The sequence below is a fragment of the Anopheles stephensi genome, chromosome 2, assembly GCF_013141755.1.
Source record: "Anopheles stephensi strain Indian chromosome 2, UCI_ANSTEP_V1.0, whole genome shotgun sequence".
Taxonomy (NCBI): Eukaryota; Metazoa; Arthropoda; class Insecta; order Diptera; family Culicidae; genus Anopheles; species Anopheles stephensi.
The window spans coordinates 17092935-17112626 of record NC_050202.1 but is presented as its reverse complement, the minus strand read 5'-3'; the positions used below and the strand labels follow the sequence as shown (position 1 = coordinate 17112626).

General features: G+C 47.1%; 1 protein-coding gene across 3 annotated transcripts; it reads right to left on the bottom strand.

The window, feature by feature from the left end:
• Nucleotides 1–1358: 1358 nt before the first annotated feature.
• LOC118507226 (synaptic vesicle glycoprotein 2B-like) lies at nt 1359–17873 on the bottom strand. 3 transcript variants are annotated; one of them, XM_036045390.1, is made up of 6 exons: nt 13166–13337; nt 4147–4318; nt 3490–4075; nt 3270–3418; nt 2387–3206; nt 1359–2323 (listed from the first exon to the last, which is right to left on the bottom strand). In XM_036045390.1, the coding sequence occupies exons 2-6, from the start codon at nt 4181–4183 to the stop codon at nt 2140–2142; spliced, it is 1776 nt and encodes a 591-aa protein (XP_035901283.1). In that variant the 5' UTR covers nt 4184–4318; nt 13166–13337; the 3' UTR covers nt 1359–2139. The 3 variants fall into 3 exon arrangements, with proteins under 3 accessions (XP_035901283.1, XP_035901285.1, XP_035901284.1); XM_036045392.1 differs by lacking the exon at nt 13166–13337 and adding an exon at nt 17578–17873 and having other exon boundaries at nt 1362–2323; XM_036045391.1 differs by lacking the exon at nt 13166–13337 and adding an exon at nt 9610–10276 and having other exon boundaries at nt 1362–2323.
• Between the last annotated feature and the right edge of the window lie 1819 nt (nt 17874–19692).

The following is a 19692-nucleotide window of genomic DNA, read 5'->3' as shown; positions in this document are numbered from 1 at the left end:
AATCTAGACTATATCGGCTTTAAAACGACTATAACTCGTAAATAAACGCGGCAGACAACTGTCAAAGTCGCACTGAAGATGGCGGCTGTGCTTCTAAAATGTCTGTACCTTTTCTTTCTCCACTGACTTCTGATCTGTCAATTAACAAATGTCATTCGTTGGTTTGTTTTTAATTTGAACTGGATGTTTGATAACAAATGTGTGAAAAAGTTAGTGAAAAAGAACAATTATGCTTGGGATTTCCGCTTAAAAGGTAAGTGCAAAGCATGTTTTATATGGGAGTGGTGCTATTCTTTTACTTATCTTATTTTTAATCGAGTATATGCTGCTGATATTCTAGCAGTAGCAACATGTAAACAAAGTTGCTTCGGCGAGCTCTCTGGGCTTTACCACTGATTTATTTGATTGGGAATTACATTGGAAAATGTTACTTGTTTACGTCACAAAAACGAAACTGCACAATCATTGAAAACGAATCATGGAAAGATTCGTAAGGCCAATCACATGAACAAAAGAAGTTATCTACTTCTAAACTGAATTCCCTACCAGAAGCACGCTGTGTAGAGTGCCGGAAGTATTCGGGCAGGTTTGTAGTCAATCACACGCTTGTAATGTACTCTGACTTCGAAGCTCCATTATGTTAAGCAGAAATCATTGGAAAAACGCCCTTTTCAAACGAAGTTTATCAGCTTTTCTTACGAGCGTGAGTAAATTTCCTCACTATTGCAGTAAGTGAGATGAAACTGCAAGAATGAAACTCACTGCGTGAGAAGGCTGGAATGCACTCAAACGGATTATTCGTTTGCGAGCACGGATAATCGGAATCTTTAATTTATTCAAAAAGAAACTGTTTTTTACAACCGTACAAACGAAAGAATGTTTTATTATAAAATATTCAAATGTTATTGAATGATATTCTTTGAAGCAATAATGTGATATCGATATGGGTTTAAAGCCTTTTTAAACCGAGTACTGAAATCCATGCTAAATTATATTAACAAAATGTACCCTTTGCGATAATAAATAGTAATTTAGTTGTAGTGATACTGTACCTTGAATGCATCAATTGGTGCATCTGCTATAGCAAAAATTAATCCATTTGTTAGCGTGCAATCGAATTAGGCCGCTTCGTTGCTTTCGACACTGCCGGTCCCAACTTCCGTTTCAATGGAGACGCCTGGTGGCTTATAGTGAAAAACTCACGTTACCTTTGCGTTATGACGCAAATGATGCCATTGTCCTTGGCCCATGCAAAAAATTATACACAAAAGATGCTTCTAAGCAAAGTTCATTCATCTATCGTGCATTGGAAACAAATGTTCATTCATTAGGCAAAACACAATAAGAACGACACACCGTGTGCTTGCTAAACGTTTATTTGCTACTCTCGTTTTTCATTACTTTATCGATACGCCTCGCTGCAAATAGGCTTACTATTTTGTTTAAGATTAAGTTAAACACTTCCCACTCGGGGGCTCTACAATAAATTCTTTTGACCGGGTTGTTTTTTTCTCTCCTTCTCTCGAACGGAACCGCACACGCTCATTTGCGTCACAGTGCGCCACGGTGATGCGGCGGTTACGATAAATGGCTTAATTCACAGTTCATTCAGGTTGGTTTTAGGAAACGTTCAGGATGATGGAACGGCGGGATTGGGAGTATAAAACAGAGCGAATAGTACTCACACACTTTGCTGGCCAATATCAGCAATCGGTACTTGGCCCTCATTCGTAGTAGAATCATTCGCTTATGCTGCTAGGAATTGTGCGCTGGTTGATAAATGTACGTATCGTGTATCGCCTCATTACGCATTAATAAAATCATAACTCTTCTCCGTTTGCTTTGTGTGCCAGTGGCTTAGCTTAAATCTCTTCTCCTTAACCGTACGCGTACGAGGGGAGCGATGATAACAGAAAGGAATAAAAAATACAAAAACAAATTTAAAACAACTGGATGAACATAAAATGATGGTTGTACAAACGATGGTGAAGAAAAATAATAAACAAAACCAGCTTCCATGAGTTGTGTGGGGCTCGTTGTTGATTTCACCAGCGCAGTAAGCACACTCTCGCACACGCACGTTGCTTGCCCAATCGGTGGTTGCTGTGCGCCGTTTGACGCTACCACGCTACCGACCCACTAGGACAGTGCGGTTCGAGTAGTGTTCGGTAGGAACAGGCACATCAGACCGCCACCCGCCAGCAGGACGGCCACGATGAACGTCGGTGCGGGACAGTAGAGATCGAGCAGCGTGGCAATAACCACGTTACCGATAATACCTCCCAAACGAGCGGCCACCATCGATATCGCAACGCCGGTTGCACTGTAAAAGGATAACACGAGTTCAAAAAATGTCCAATCAACAACCGAGAAGTCGCAGGCTTACCGTAAATTCGTTGGAAACACTTCCGTGATCAGACAGTCGAGCGAAGCGTTACCCATCGAGATAACGCCACTGAAGACGGCCGATACGGCGAGGTTCTGATGTTGGTTGGTGACGAAGTACATCGACGCCGAACAGGCCCCGGCAGCCATGGTACTGAAGACGAGGAAGAACTTGCGCCCCAACCGGTCCATTCCCAGCACGGCCACAACGTTGGCGGGCAGGGCCGCCGCCACCGTGATCAGCGACTCCATGAACACCGTGCTCGGTATGGTGGCCGAACAGACGCCAGTTTGTGAGTGGGAACCCATCCCGACGACGTAATCCGTCACCTGACACACGGACGCATCCTCCACGCCCGGATGGGCACGGGTGAATTCGTCGAACCGGTTAAACAGCTCCGGGAACCACATCATCAACCCATAGTACCCGATGTGGAACGTAAAGTTGATCGTGATGGAGATGATGGTGAACTTGAGGATCGGTGACATAAACACCTGCTTGCTGTTGTCCAGTATGTCGTACAGCATGCGCTTGTACTTGTTCTTGATCGGTTTGGTGACGGCTTCCAGCTCTTCCCGCAGCTTGTCATCGATCAGCAGCTCCTTCACCGGGTACTGGTCTTTCGATTTGCCCGTGTTCGTCACATAGATACCGCGGAAGATGGCGAGCGCTTCATCGATCTTGCCCTGCGACAGCAGGAACTTGGGCGATTCCGGCAGGTACAGCAGCAGGGCGGCCACTATGAACGATGGTATGGAGCAGACGAGCAGGAAGATGCGCCACGAGTTGTACGTGAAGGCGGGTGTCGTGATTCCGATTCCTGTCAGATCAGAAGCTCAATATAAGAACGAGTGTCACACTTGCTACCTGAAGCGGTACCTACCGGTGGGTATGATCAACCAGGCCAGCCCGGCAACGAGCAGATTACCGATGGTCCAGAACGCAGCCATAAAGCTAAGCATGGAGCCACGCTTCGACTTGGGCTGGAACTCGGCAAAGTACGGCCAAATGACGGGACCGCTACCACCTAACCTGTACGCGAAATAAAGCACGTTAGCATGCCTAGCCTCCGCTGAATGTATGCACCCCCGCGTGTTACTTACGCCACACCGTTCAGGAACCGGAACACCATAAACACCTCGTACGTCTGGGAGAAGGAGGACGCGACGATGCAGAACGCGTTCATGATCGAGATCACGATCAGCACCTTCTTGCGGCCGAGCGAGTCGGCCACGCTGCCCCACACGTACGCACCGAACATCATGCCGATGAAGATGATCGAGTTGAGCCAGCCCTTGCTCTGCGTGTTCAGGTCGAGATCGCACTGGGCCGAGGGCAGGATGAACGACATCGAGATGACGTCCATCTCCTCGCTGGTGCTTACCAGGCCACATATTGCTAGCAGGATGTAGTGGAATCTGCCATAACCAGTAAGCTCTATCGCCTGCTCGAAGTCAGCCTTGATCGAGTAGGCGCCCCGTTCGGGGTCCGCACCGCCGGCGCCGCCACCCTTCGCCTCGAGCTGCTTGCTGACGATCGCCCGTTCGCCGGCACCGTTCAGTGGTCCGTGCGGCAGGCTGAGCTGCTGATTGGCCAGCGATTTCTCATGCAGGGAGACCGCTACGACTCCCGCCAACGGATGATCCTTGCTGTCACCGTTCGCTACTCTGTCGTCCTTTACATCGGTATCTGCCGGTCGAAGAAAGGGGGGAAGGAATTACTAGCTGACCTTGGGACGGCTCTACGTACGGACTACCTACACTTTGACAGGTTCTGATCAGTGTCACCTTCTACCATCCTATGTAGGCGAGGTGTGTTTTTGTTTGGTTGCGCTTGCACAGGAAAACAAAGATAACCGGAACGTAGGAAATAAGGGGGGGGGGGGAGTTTTTTACGATAAAAGTATTAGGTTGAGTTGTTTGTTGATGATAACTGGAATGAAAGTAAAGGAGAATAGTATACTATTAGTTACTTTACCTCCGAATTCTTTTTTTTTTTAATAATTTGCTGTGATAATAAGCATACGCATTCACTATAGGTTCTCCATTTTTATTGAAAAAAGGAAAAATTTTGATAATCGGTGACCATAAACTTAGGCCTGAAATTTTCATGAAAAGTATGACCATCATGAAACATTACTAATCGAAGTTACTCTTTTGGATTATTCTTATTACCGCTAGGACCGGGGTTCAAATCTCATTTGAACGCAGAACTGAATATCCAGCTTCAGGTAAAACCAAGTCACGGAGAGCCAGCAATGACCGGCCAAGACTTCTCGAGGTTGTAGAAGCCAAATATAAATTTTATTTTAACAGTTGAAATAGCCTTGCATAGGAGAAGATTTCAATGCCAAGGTTACGTTTTCCCGATAATTTATTACCAGTTTATGCACATTGCAGCTCCTCGTTAGCGGATATATCGATCGATTTAATCGATACGAATTATCAATTCAATTGTGCTGGTAAGCTCGAACTAACGCTTGCCAATTCCCCCGCCATCGTTAACCAATTTACACCGATAATCGTCTCCATTTGCACTCACAAATCATTCGCCCTAGAACCTCAGCATGTTTCATCATAAACAATCACTAGTCTGCGAATGGAAAAAAGGGCCTATCCAGGAACTTGCCGCGTGCTTCATTATGTGATCCACTAATGGTGGCTAATGATGATAGGGAACCGCAAACCCGCTCGTAAACTAGATTAATGAAATTCTGTCCTGTGCTGGTAATCGTTGTCCACCCGCTTGACGAAACGGGATGATTGAAGTAATTGAGCGTTACTTCCAGCTTGCTCGAGTTAAAGCGGCAGCAACAGCACTTCGACCACATTACAACCGGAAAGTTGCATTGCTGCTGCGTATTTACGCGGCTTAGGATTGATATCTTTAATATTAAACAGCTAAATAGCTGCTAACGCGGCTGCCTTCAAATGCGTCACCGCGGGCGCAAGACAATCAGCCGAAAGGGAAGGGCAATTTGCAATTAGTTGTTGGTGTAATTGCTGGTAGAAAATGAATCGGTGTCCCGAAATTAACACCTGCCCAGCTGGGTGATGTGTGCCATCTCGGCTACCAGACATCACCACCACCGGATCGGATACACTAATTGGGTGATTCAACATCGATCAATAATCGGTGCTGGGTCCCTTTCGCAAGAGGTGATAAGAGGGAGCACTAGTGTAATGTCTCGCACTATGCTTAGTAACTCTTGACGGGAACAGATTATATTTGTCCAAAAGGTCTGATACATCTGATCCGCCAAGTTCACATCATTTGGCCGACTGTCGCTGTCTCTCTATGCTAATAGCAACGTGCGCTCTGGTGCATTTTACGTCAATCTCTTCCCCGCATTGCATTTCGTGCCTGTCGGCAAACCTGAAGCGTGAGAAGTCATTGCTTAAGCATTCGGAACTGCATACGAATGTGGAATGGATGGAACAGACGGCCGACGTCTGAACCAGTCGTGTTCCGGCTTACCTGCGAAAGGTGTTTGCACCGCTGTTGTGGGAAATTGTGGGCATTGAATATGCACATTATTACTCTATTCTACGACCTATTATTTTACGCTTCGGCACTGTCTGTACTGCAATCATTCACTAACGGGTAGTAATGTAAATTCATTAATCTGGTTCGTGATCGTTTGAATGAAAAAAGGGTACAAGACTTCTCTTGTGTGTGTATGTTGAGCACGATATGGAATTTGTTCTACTTACAGCGTGTAGCGAAAGCTGACATTTCTCTTATCTCAGTGTTTTATGACTTTTTAAGTGAAAACAATTTTTTTTTTGCGTTTAAATTTATATTTGATTTTTTTTTTTTGGTTTAATTTCATATCAAGTCATGTGAAAAGCAATACAGCCAAAGCTATCCATTACGAAAAAAATGTGTCATGTGATACATTGGACACAAAGCAATTCCTCATACCCCAAGTCCTCATAGAGGATGTCTTCTTTGGCCTAACTACCGCTTAGTTCATGCCCGCCATTTCTGGCTTACTAGACTTAATGATACCACGTAGTTGGATAGTCACTACGGGGGAACGGTTCTGGATGGGATTTGAACCTCGATCCTGCCGTGTGAAGACCGGCACCGCTATCACGTCGGCCACCATAACACTTCAAACAAAGTCGGTAAGCTATCTCGACCTTGGATGGAAAACTCTCAGGGCCCTTTGCTACCACCAAGGGCCTGCGCCAGGGAGATGGGCTTGCCTGTCTCGTTTTCAACCTGGCGCTAGAGAGAGCCATCCGCGACTCGGAGGTGGAAACTTCGGAGACTATCTTCTATAAGTCAATCTAGATACACTGATGACATAGACATCATTGGTTTGAGGCTCTCCTATGAAGCAGAAGCTTATCAAAGGATCGAACGTGCGGCACATAACCTCGGGTTGGAGATTAACGAGGCGAAAACCAAAATGATGGTGGCACCACCAGCGGCCCTGCTAACATATACTGATTTACGCAGGGGTGATGTAGAGATAGTTGACCGCACCTTCGAAGTCGTCCTAAACTTCTCTTATCTAGGGTCAAAAGTCAGCACGGACAACAACATTGATGTTGAGTTACGCGAGTTAACAACACAGCATTTTCTAGTGTTGTCAACCGCCACCGGCCCGATTGCACCCGATCAGCAAACAGCGTCGATCAGCATACCGTGTTGATCGTCTGACCTAGTTACCGATTGCAAAACATGCAATAGCCGAATCAGCAATAATCATCAAGAATCGTCAATACCTTTCCCTTCCCCATCCAATTCCCAATAACCAACTTATATGTAAATCAAACTTAATAAACTCATTCCGATTTTGACCGCAGAACAAGCAAGTCTCGATTTCCTTCGTCTGTGTCCGAACCCTATAGTTTTAACTCGCGCAAGGGTGCTGGCTGCCAACCGGCCATACTACAGCCTGAGGAAACTTCTGTCGCGACGGGCGAAGCTGGGACTGGTCAGCTGGCCAGGCTCCGGTGGGCTGGTCACGTCATGACAATGCCACCGGACGACCCAGCCCGTAAAGTCCTTTTAGGCCGTCCACACGGACAGAGGAGGCGTGGTAGGCCCAAATTGAGAAGGAGTGATGGCGTTGATGCGTCCACCAGTACGGCCGGGATAGCCGGGATTGGCAGACGACGGCGCTAAACAATCCTCGATACCAGGCCAAGACCGCAAAGCGGTTGTAGTGCCTGATAAGTAAGTAAGTAAGTATCTCGACCTTAAATGATCTCTACTGATGTTCTAAAGCTTCCCGTAAAGATCGTTTGATTAAGTTCAATTAAAATCCAGCTGTACTTCAAAGTTGATGCCGTGTGCACTTCTAGCAGATGTTCCTGTACCATGATTCTTACAGCAATACAAACAACCGAACAAAGACCCATCGAAATCGATTTACTTCCAGTACGAGCTATAATTACGCGCCATAAAACGTGTACCGGTTAACCCGTCTGCCGATCGTACAGCGAAACAGCGAAAAATCTCGTCAAAACTGGCCTCAACCTCACGTCGTGGTGGTGGTGAGTACACGATTGAGCAACCCTGGCTTTTACCTTTCACGACCTTGCCACGAACACACGCGAAACCTACCCGGATATTAGGTTGGTACCTTAATTCTAAACCCCTCGCAGCGCTGTTACATCCACCGTGTAAAGCCTCTTGCGCTGGACGGTCTACCGTCTTCTGATCGCGATCATTCGCTGACCCGGGTGGGCCAGTTATGCGAATGAGCTGCATTCAGCCGCAATTCCGGTTTTGGAAGCATACTCGTACATTCCACCCGTCCGACTCCCACGAGGGGGGTGGTACATACGGCGCGTGATTAGAGTGTGTGGAGGCGGACATTAGCGGCATTGATTAGAAAATTTGTTTTGCTAATTAAATCAACAAATTAGCCCATCGTCGACTACAGTTGCATGACTCCCCCCCTCCCCCCGAAAGTACGGTCAGCCAGCTTGTTCTGCAGCCTCCGAGAACATGACGAAATGGAGGACGAATGACGCATACCGGACAATTGCCGGACATCTTAATTTTTGTCGCACGTTGACTGCTGCGCTTGTTCGGCGAGACCTATTCCTCAATCGAAACTGATTACCGTGGCTTAGCGAGGAACTGCTGTTGTCCAGTAGGAAAGAAAGCAAGGCCATCACACACTGTACACATTGTCCAAGTGGACACGGGACAATGTTTGTTTACTCTTCCGTTGGCATTATTGGGGCTCGTTTGAATTTAATTCCACTTTTCCCCCAAGAAGCATTTCACAACAAGTTGCACACAGACCCCCACACATACACACACACACACACATCCGTACCGTATGGCATTGGATAGAATGTTTAAATCAAAATTAAATTGTTATCGGCTACACTAACTCGGCAATGGTCGCTTTAGTAGTTTTCGAAACCATTTTTGTTGAAATCATCATTAAAATATTATTTTCGACCAATTCTCCAGGTCCCAGGTGAGTGTGTGTGTGTGTGTGTGTCTGTGAGTCAGCCCAACCATTTCGATCACATTATCACACAGCAAACATCACCGATGGTTTGAGTTTCGGACATCACTGAACCTCGGACAGCACTGGAGACGGCATGCTACTTCCTAAGTACACAAAACCAAGATTCAACATCGATTATCTGCACCAGAGGGGTGGCAAAAGATGCGCCAACACACACACCCACTGCCCGCGCTATCTGATTCCGCGAGCCGATCATCTAACCCCGACAACACTCGCACACGGCTGCTGTCAGAGTCATTTAAATGTGCTTAGCACCTTCGGCGAAATTCGGCTCGGCTAGGAACAATATTCCGTGCGGTGCAATAATTGCGGTGTGGATCGAACAATTGCCAATCACACTTGCGGCGTTCAAACAGCCACCACCATGGCCAAGGGCGTGGGAGATCTTTCGATCGAGGTTGGGCTGGCCGGGCTTCGCTCACCATGCATTCTATGCTAGTGTAAAAGTGTAAAGCCCTGCCGGTGGACAGACAGCCACACACCGGGCCGATGATGTAAGGCGGTTGGTTAGCAATTTAAACTCGCTTAGTGCGTTACTTCCCAAAGCAATCGTGTTGTATCAATGACGAGCGTCGAGAATGGAAAGGCGGATCTGCCATCTTTTTTTTCTTTTAGAGTTCCGACACCCGGATAGAAATTATTAGTAGTAGTCGCACACGTCGATCGAATTTTGGCTGCAATCGATGCTCATCTATAACGGCGATTCTATTCGACGTACCTGCTGTATGTCACAAACAACTGTTGGCCCGTTGGCGCGAATCGAACAAACGGACCGTTTTGTAGATTGTTCGGTTGTGGACAGCTGCTTCACACTGTACTGATGATAGGCGCAGCAGCTCGAGAAACATTAACACCGTTTGGCTGGGGCGTAGAACGAAAGTAAGGGAGGATGCAGCAAGTAACAAAAAAAAAATCGCCACTTGTGAGCAGAGCTGGTTGGTGCACTTGGTTTGCCTTTTTTTTTACTAAGACAGACTGTGGCTAGAACGGGTAGCAATGTGAGTGAGGAGCACACACTATTTTTTTATGTTGTACGATCGTTCAACCACAGAGGACTCACAGCTTAACTCCGTCACACAGGAAAATTTAAAATCTTTGGCTTTTAATTACATTTGTTCTGGAGCACTTTTAGGTCCGGTTGGGTTGTTTGTTGTAGGTACGCGCATAGGATGGTACCGATCGACAGGACGCAACGTAACACCGCATGTACACTCGAGCGATCTTCATGCACAGGACACAGTAGCTGGTAACGCTCTCTACACGACGCCACACAACCGACACTGACACGCTCACGAGTGGTTGATCCTTTCTTTGTAGCACCGTCCAGGCACCGTCCTAGGCGAGTGGTATCTAGCGAGTGAATGACAACTCGCCACGGCCCGGGAACTACTAGCAACAACAGCTCAATCTAACACACACACACACACACACACACACACACACACAGCGCCGTAAAAGAAAAATCGGTCCGAACCTGGTGGGATGTGCGCAACGATCGGCAGAAGCTTTGTGACTGAACGTGGCTCGTTCGAACGGATGAATCAATACGCGGGCTCCGCAAGTATTGACGGATGCCGGGGCACAACGCCACACAAACAGTATGAGAAGCTGTACCGCATCGCAGCCTCCGATTGTCTTGGTCGTGTCTTGCTCGCTTATCAGCGCACAGGCTGGCAGATATATCGGAACGCGCCGCAACGTACGCACATTCGGGTGAAATGATCCGAAGGTTATCCGACGCAAATACGACGAAAGAAGAGTACCGGGAGGGTAATTGTGCCGTTGTTGTGCCCACTGTGCCATTGATAAATGATCGTGATCGTGTCACTAATTTCCACGCTCACAGGAGGTGTTAATTCAATTAAAAGTATAAATCAAATGCCATCATTAGGCTGGGACAGGTTGCGGGCGAGGAAGGGCCATTTGATTTGGTGGGCGGTGAGAAAGTGTTGGTAGTTGTGACGTCGTGTTACCATCCGTTTTGGGTTCATTTGGAAGCGAATTTGTCATCGGGTGTAATGTTTCGTCGTACACAAAGGGGACTGCGATAGTACACACTAATACTGTAAGGGGTTTCGCTTTGAATGGTTCGATTAAATGACGTTACTAAGAACCTTTCTATTAACTTTATCCATGTATTTAATGAGATGTGTCTACAAGCATGATAGATACCTCTTTCTGATTTAATGACATTCTCAAGGGTGCACTCCTTCACTGAGGTGTACTATAAACTGCCGACTCTAAACCTTCAAGATTATTTGTTTAAAGCTACGGAAGCTGAATATAGTGCCACAAAGTGCCATGAAGCGGTCTGCCTAAACTCCAAGAAATGGCTAGAGATAAAGCAGAATAGGGAAATATCGAATAGCCAATCAGTTCTTGATAATTCTGCAGTTCAAGATGAGGTTCGACCTTCGAATCCTCTTCAGTACGTAGTATTACTTGGCCATTGCAAAATTCGAAGGCCTCTATCTCAATCTCGCTCTCTTCTTGGCCTGACGACCTCTTAAGGTCGTGCCTGAGTAGCCAGACTTAATGATACCACGTAGTTGTATAGTCAGTCTTTACCACGAGGGAACGGTCCGGATGGGATTTGAACCCCGGTCCTGCTGTGTGAAGACTGGCGCCGTTGTCGCCTCCATCACCGGACCGTCCTCAAAAACCCCAAATCACCCATGGAGAATATGAAGCGAAAAATAATAATAGTAACGCTTGGTAACGCTCGGTAACGCTTTTCGTTTAGTCGGTTCATTATTCGTCGACTTTTTCGGTCGACTGGAATGTAGGTGTTACTTTAACTCCAACTATTTTGTTTTCATTGTTTATTACTTCTTCTCAAGCACACTCGTTTGCTAGTCATCTACCTGGAAGGCCTAGCAACACCAGATGCTAGTGTGACGAGACCAAGATCATATCCTATCTGCATCATTCATTGGTGCTCTGGCCTTGACTATCCAGCGATGGCCTATTAAGGCTTTGGAAGGATTGCAACCTGCTGTCCTCGCAAAGAATAGAGTGTTCGACCTATTTAACACACCTCCAGCCGTTAGAATAAAAGCTCGTGAGCGAAAACCCCAATCTCTCACCGATGTGCGAAGAAGCGATCCTCTAAATATGCAAATTATTATAGCCTTAACCTTCATAGTACGGGCTGTGTCTGTGTTTTATTCCCCGCCCGGAACAAACGAACCAATGTCCGGCTATATCTCGCTTTCTAAGAACTCTTCTTCCACCCTCTCCCAAAAAGGTCACGTACTGGCGGTGTCTATTGAACTGACTGGGGGGCGTGTAGTTCCGAGTTTTCGCCCACTAGCTTCGCGTGACTACCGTGGCCAGTCGACGTGAGATGTACGCACATTCCCCGACGATGTACCGCTTTTAGCTCGCCATTCTGTATTGCGATCGGAGCAGCGATCGTACAGGCGTTCCTGTACTGGCAGCATCGGCAATGCCATGTTCTACACGTCTGGCATTGTCGAGACGTAGGCTAGACGTGCCTTCACAGCTTCTGACTGCTGCCCGCAAGCTAAGAACAATTTACGCACATTCACCTAATCCGTCTCCAAAGCGGATAAAGATTCCCTTTCGAATCGCCGTAGGGAAACAAGCGGTGAACACACTTCCTGATCGAGCTTCTCGTATGACGTGCTGACCGTTACGACAAAATGGGAGTTGATTTAAAGCGTAATGGCCGGTGGCGTTCCCAGTCTCTGGTTAGCAAATTAGCGCTCACTTTCTAATCGTATCGGAATCTCCCTGAAGCGCGTAGATCGCACACACTCGAGGGAGATCCACTCCAGATGACTAACCTGGCCTGGTCAGGGCTGTGTAAATGTTTTGCTTTTTTCCGTGTGTGTGTGTGAGTGCTTCGATTCTTGATCACGACTTAAGGGACATTGGCAATTGTGTCCCACAGACACACACAGATCCACTGAAGGAAAATTAACGGTTTCACAGTTTGATGATACTTTAGCAATAATTGGCTGGCTAATTCTACCCGATCGTGACACACCGAATGTACGAATCGATTATCATCGGGCTGGATGGGAGTGAGTGAGCGTCCCACAGCACGTGAATCATCTGTGGGGCTGGCCAGCTGGAATTGGGTAACTGCAACTCAAACTTAAGGTCCATTTGCACAGCCTGTTGCCTGCACTATTCCAGGTGTGCTATTAACCCTAGCTGTCGCACGTTTGTATAAGCAAATAAAATTATAAGCACGCGCACCGAGCAAAGTTGCAGCAACTGCAGCATTTGCCCCTATCGTCCCTTACCTGGTTTTGAGGGCTTTCACCACTGGTCGTCCACTGGTTATGGCAGAATTCCACTACACCTTGCAGCACCGACACAATCCTTGCGCAACTTGGAAAACGCTTCTTGCTCCAGCCGGGTACGGTAACTCGTACGGGGTTTGCAAGCAAACCTCGAAAGGTAGGATTGCTACCGGCGTACGCCTTTTATAGCGCCTGTTCTTCCCTGCTCTGCCGGTGACGCGGTGTGAAAGATTAGGCCAGAAGATAGAGAAAAAAGAAGAACCCCTGTTTCCCGATATCATACTGCAAACAGCATCACGCGAAACGCGGTAGCTTACGGTGCCATCACAACGTGATCATTCCCTTGGTGAGAGCTTCCGTCCGTGGGACTCGTCAACAAGAGGCATCCCACCAAATTATTCACCAGACAGATAATGCGGACGGCAATGGGCGACGATAACCCGTTGCAAGAGTGTACTTGTTTGAGGAGTTATATTTATGGTGCCCGCGCGTTGGTGTCCTACCGGGGTTCCGAAAATGGATCGCACCGAGCCACAGACAACAGCGCACGGGGTAGTGTTGGTACCACAGGTACCGGATTGCCGAGAGCCGTCTTCAGAGAGGAACCTAACGACGGGGGCTGTGGTGTGGAACGGCATTTATCGCGCGAGGATAAGCTTCTGCAAATTGCCTGTCACGAGAGGGCGATTGTGTGTGTATGCTTGGGCAAGATGTGAGATATGAGCGATGTACGCAAACCCGGGTCCCTTCTTCTCCCGAAGCTCCCATGCACGGCCGCTGCCACGGCGGCAGCTGTTTAAACAGTACGGCACTCTCGCACACGCAGAGCAATGTGTTTTTTTTTTCGTTTTTGGCAGGCCCACGATCATTCCCGTCTCGGGAAAACCTTGATCAACTGTGTGCATTAGCGCGGGTTCGATGAGGAGGCAGAATTATACACGGTTTTAGAATATGTTGGGAAAGTTTTTTTTGGAAACTGCACCACAACTGAAGCCTCCAAACAGATTGAATCTGATTGGAGAAGTGAAATAAAACCGTTTGACCTCCAACTCGAACCAGTTCGGTCCAGTTTTCCAACACCACCTTTTGGGTTTTATGTTGTGGTGTTGTTGCCACAGTTATAGCGCAATCTCTTCTTGCTTCCACTCACATAATCACTTGTTGTTAAGTGACTCATGACCGTACCTGCTGGTCGTCACTTCCGTCCTGCTTAATCGCCGAAAGGTGTGCTGTTGGTGTGTGTGTGTGTGTTTGCGCGTCGGCGACACAGCTATTCGGACATTTTCATGGCCGACTGTACGCACCGGTACGAACTGGTATGATCTGCCTGGCAGGCTGAACCGTTGTGATGATGGTACGATCGGTAGCTTTTAAGTAACATTAAGCAATCGAAATATAAAGTCAAGTAGGGAATTATTATAGTTTCTAAGAGGAAGAGTTCGAGATGTTCAAAGGAACCATGATGGACAGTGCGGCCATATTGGTTTACTGTTCACGGCGCTTAGGAACAACGTCAGTTCCTCTTACTTTTAGTCGTACTTATTATTGGAAAGGGGGCCTCGTCGGTAAGAGCACTCCATTAGTCTTACTGCATAAGCAGCGGCGAGGCCTCATAAAAAGGGCCTCGGATTCATATCTTTAGCTGGAAGGAGCCCCAACTTTCAATCCGCCTAGGATCTCCAAGACACTTAATCAGGCTACTGGCAACGATCCCTGATCTTTGTTTATCTGAACAAAACTTCAGAATCAGAGTGTTCAGCATATTGTACTGACTCACTTCACTCTGAAGAAGTTCAAGTTACTTTCATGAAGACTTCTTGGTAGTCTCTAGGTAAACTCTCGGTAGTCTAGGAAGTTAGAGATCTTCAAATGACCCAGAGCTTATTCTTTCTGTTATTGTGGATAAACTACAGAACAATGTGCTAGAAAATGTGATTTATGTGTGATGCAAGACTAGGAGTGGTCCGGTGGTAAAGGCAACAACGGTGACGGTCTTCATACGGCTGAACCGGGGTTCAAGTCCCATCCGGACCGTTCCCCCGTAGTGACTATCCAACTACGTATCATTGAGTCTAGGAAGCCAGAAATGCTAGGCATGACCTCAAGAGGTCGTTAGGCCAAGAAGAGAGGGAAAGAGAGAGAGAGAGAGAGAGAGAGAGAGAGAGTAAGACTTCATCACTTTTTTAAATGCGAAGATTGTAGCTCCATCGCAATTAGCTACTGTTTCTCAGAAGGATATGCGTGTTCCAGAAAAAATGGAATTCTTATCTTTTTGATAAGAGAGGCCACAAAATCAACAGCCTGTTAAGTCGAGACTTAACATGTAAGACCAACTAACCAGTACATATCCACTAAATCATATCCAAAACAACGGGTCTTTATAATAGATGACCAAGTATTCAAATCGACATGGAAAATATCCAAATGAGATAAACTATTCTCGTCAATCGACCTTTGAACCTTATATTGGCCACCATTACAGTACTTAAGCGTACGCAACACCTGCAAAAGATCTGGGATCTTCATCTGTTGTTCATACACTTTCACTCCAAGGATTTAAAGTTAGTTAATTGAACGACTTCTTAGATCATTCCTTCCCTTTTTTGACTTACGGAGACTTAGTGGATACTTATAGAAAAAGGATTTATAGAAAAAATATATCTATTACTTTAAGTAGCTTCGATTTGTCCCTTCAGACGATTTTTCATACTTCAAACTCCACCAGGTGCTATGGCGATCACTCGACCACAAGCGGCGTTTAAGCCACCGTATGGCCCCACCGGATGACTGCTAGCAACAAGCGCGGCCCATAGTTTAACCGCGTGCGCATGAGCAAAGCCAAAGTACGGACGGGACGCGGGCCGCGGGACTATCCAGAGGAAGGATAATCAAATTATTCGCCATCTAAATTTGTCATCCCATCTAATTCAATTTGGCTCAATTGGACGTCACTTTGCCGGACCTATGGTTTTACGCCATGCCACACAGGAGTGCGCGTGTGTCACCGCGTGTAAGTGAGGACGGCGAGAGAGGAGAGAGAAACACAGTGAGAAAGTGAGACAAAACCACACACAGATTATCATCCAAAATCGGGAGTGATTTGGTCTCTGCTGCGTTTTAAGCTTACAACAATCTACGCGCTTTTACGCGTTGCGTTGCAGAATCGTGGAACCAAAACACGCGGTGTGATTCATGGCCCACGGATCACGTTTCCACGTGATCCACGCCGTACCGGTGGGCCCGCGACTTTGAGTGACAGTTGTTGATTTTTTACCTCGTTGCGCTTTCATCGCGCTATCGTCACCTGGTGACGGCTCTGTGTGTGTGTGTATGTTGAGCTTCAGAATTATCCAGACTTTAATAATAAAAAAACGAACTGCACCCAGCTAAAATGGAGTAATGGTCTGCGCAACAAAAGAAGGAATTCTCGCCATTTTTTTTTTTACAATAGCCAACTACCTCATAAACTGGTGCACCCGGGTTTGTGCATCAAGCATGCCGGTGCCCTTGGTGGAATGTGGGCTATCAATGGGCCAATATACATATGCACAACAGTGTAGCATCCCGGACGAGGTAGCTTTAGCACCTTTGTCTCTCGATAAGCAAACACGTGCGACGCGTCGCGACTAGCACCCACCTGTATATCGACTGGCATACGCGCGCTTATGCCGTTTGGCTGTGTGCGCATGAAAACAAATGCGCGTTGTTTTCTTCTTCTGCTTCTTCTTCAAACAACACATAACACCGGTGGTCACTTTTGTGCCAAATGCGCATGCATGTTAGCACCATGTTTATGATCACCTGTTTAGTGTAAACACAACATGGCTGACGAGGAAGCTGACCGACCGATCAATATGGCGCCTTGATGTGACGAAAAGCTGATCACGTGTGGGGGAGACCCTAGGACCGGTTTCCGGTAGCGATATCGTCCTCCATTTCGTGATGACTCAGGACGGACCTAACGCAAAACAAATCCCCAAAAGAGACACACACACATACACACGACACGATCGCCCAATAGTCCGAGGCGACGACGCAACCTTTTGCGATATTTGTCCTCACAATTATCAGTACCGTGGACTACTACCTACTACGCCGGCAAGCGCCGAAAAGCTGCCTACGGTGGTGCTAATGTGTCAACACCATTTGGCGCGTGCCCGTTGTCGCAGTCTTTCCTCCTCCAGCTGGTGCTGCCATTAGCGCGGTAAGGTTGACCCAAAAAATGGCAAGCTTTTTTGATACTGCTGGCGACGGGGCCACCCATCACACAAAGCTGACCAGGATAATCGTAATGCACTTAGCAAGTTAAACAATGTGGCAAATTTGTTTGGCTGAGTTTACTACGCACTGTGTGTGGTAACAGAGCGATTTGTTGGACTTTGGCGGTACTCGTTGCACGGACAACACATTACCTTGAGCACCTGGAACGGAAAGTTCGATCGTACTGTGCTTATCGCTCGAGCGATCCTGACGTGGCCGCGTTGCTACACCTATCCGCCTCTTCCACTGTTTCCGAAGGACGAGACAATCCACCAGTAGCCATCGGCTTATTCACATCACCCTCTAGCAGCGCTAATACTACCGTCCACTACTGCACCGATTCCCGCTCACAACTGTTCCAACTGGATGAAGACACAGCACGGGGACACGATGGGCGACATCAAACAACTGACTGCCAGCTGCTGCTCGGAAGTATCAGTGAATGCTTGCGCAGTACCGTGTACCGCGCGTCGTGTACTTGCGGCTGACGCCCGGCAGGTCGCACGATTCTATCAAACCAACCCTCCCCCCGGAAACTTCCACCATCTTTTGCCACCGCTTTTCCCTTTCACCCGAGCTGCATATACAATACGTCCAACGGCAGTGGAGCTAAGGGTGGCACATCCATCCAGCAAGCAAGCAAGCAATGCGAGTAATCCAATAACAATGCCCAATCGGAGCGCACCGCCGCCTCTGCTCCAACCTGTGCGGAAAACCTCAAGGTTCAGGGGGGCCCCTGAAACCCTTAGCCACCCGTTTAGCGCGCTTGCCAACGACGGTGGTGATGATGTGTGGCGAAACAGACAGCGAACCCTTTTTTGTATTATGCTGCTGGGAATCGGAGCGATTATGTCTCTTTCGTGTATGCACTGTGTAACAGGGTCGCAATCACACACACACACACCTCCCGTGTTTTGTGAATTTTCGAAAAAGGGAATTAATTTCTCTAAAGTCTTTTCTTTCTGGTTGTGGAGCTAATCTAGCATGGGACGGTGAGGAGGAGTCGCTACAATGATGAACTCTATCAGCTGGAGGATGATTGATAGGATGATGCCACTATTGCGTGGTAGGCTCACATTGAGATGAAGTGATGAAGTTGAGGAGTCCGTTAGTGAGGACGGTTTATTGGTTTGACAGACGATGGCGATAGACTGGGAGAGATATAGAGAACTTCTGTAACAGATCATAGAGGTTCACTAGGCCAAGGAAGGAGGAGATCATTCTCTTAAAATCTTCACGAGTCTTTGTGGACCACTTCCAGATTCTAAAAGAAAAGAAGCGCTGTTGGGATTCACTTTGTGGCTATTAGTGTAGTCTCATGTCGCACCAACTGATCGCTTTTCAGCCTTATGATACTCACCCAGTTCTTACTATAGCTGGTACAATTTCTGATGAGTAGCAAATAGATGCATTACTGTGACGTCGGAGTTCCAGATTAGTGATACATAGCGCCCTGCATCTCGTCGCAATGGTGTCAAAATACTCTTTTGATCTGCTGATTCTTAGGCTCTAAGGGCAGATCTTTTTTTAATCTCTTCTCAAATGTCCGGTCCCATATTGTCTCAGATTATCCTCGATAATCCTCAGATTATTCTCCAGACGTCACGCAGTTGGATAGTCACAGCCCTCACTATGGAGAGACGGTCCGCGGATGGGATTTGAAGCCCGTTCCTGCCGTGTCACGACCGGGGCTTCTATCACCTCTACCATCGTTCTCCCATCTTATTAGGCCTTATGAAAGTCGTACTGCTACCCTTGCTAAAATTAGCTACACTTAGACATGACTTTGTGTGATTTGCGCGAATTAGCGGAACTGTGACGTTGGATTTGAAGAAGTTAACAAAGGCGAAAGTTTTTTTCTTCTACGACGGACAGGGTAAGAGTGATTTTATTTCTAAAGTATTACGGTTTGGTTGAAGGATAGGGATGGAAAGTAAATAAGAAGGATATATTAAAAGAACATTCGGACCATAAAGTATCAGGTACATAAAGGGATCATTATGATCTTCGTCCATTGCGATCGGTCTGCTCTCCGGGTAGGACAGGATATGGTTGGCAGCATCGCTCGAACGGAGTTTGCTTTAGGATCGCGTACAGACACGCGAACTCGCGAAAGCCATCATTGTCCTGACCGATTTCTTTAGTACATGCACACTGAACAGTAATGGGTCATAGTGGAGCCCACGAGCGGAATAGCGGTTGAGACCCCTCAAATTATAATATTAAAGGGAAACAACAGGATTTCCCTCACCGAGGAGGCCCCCCTA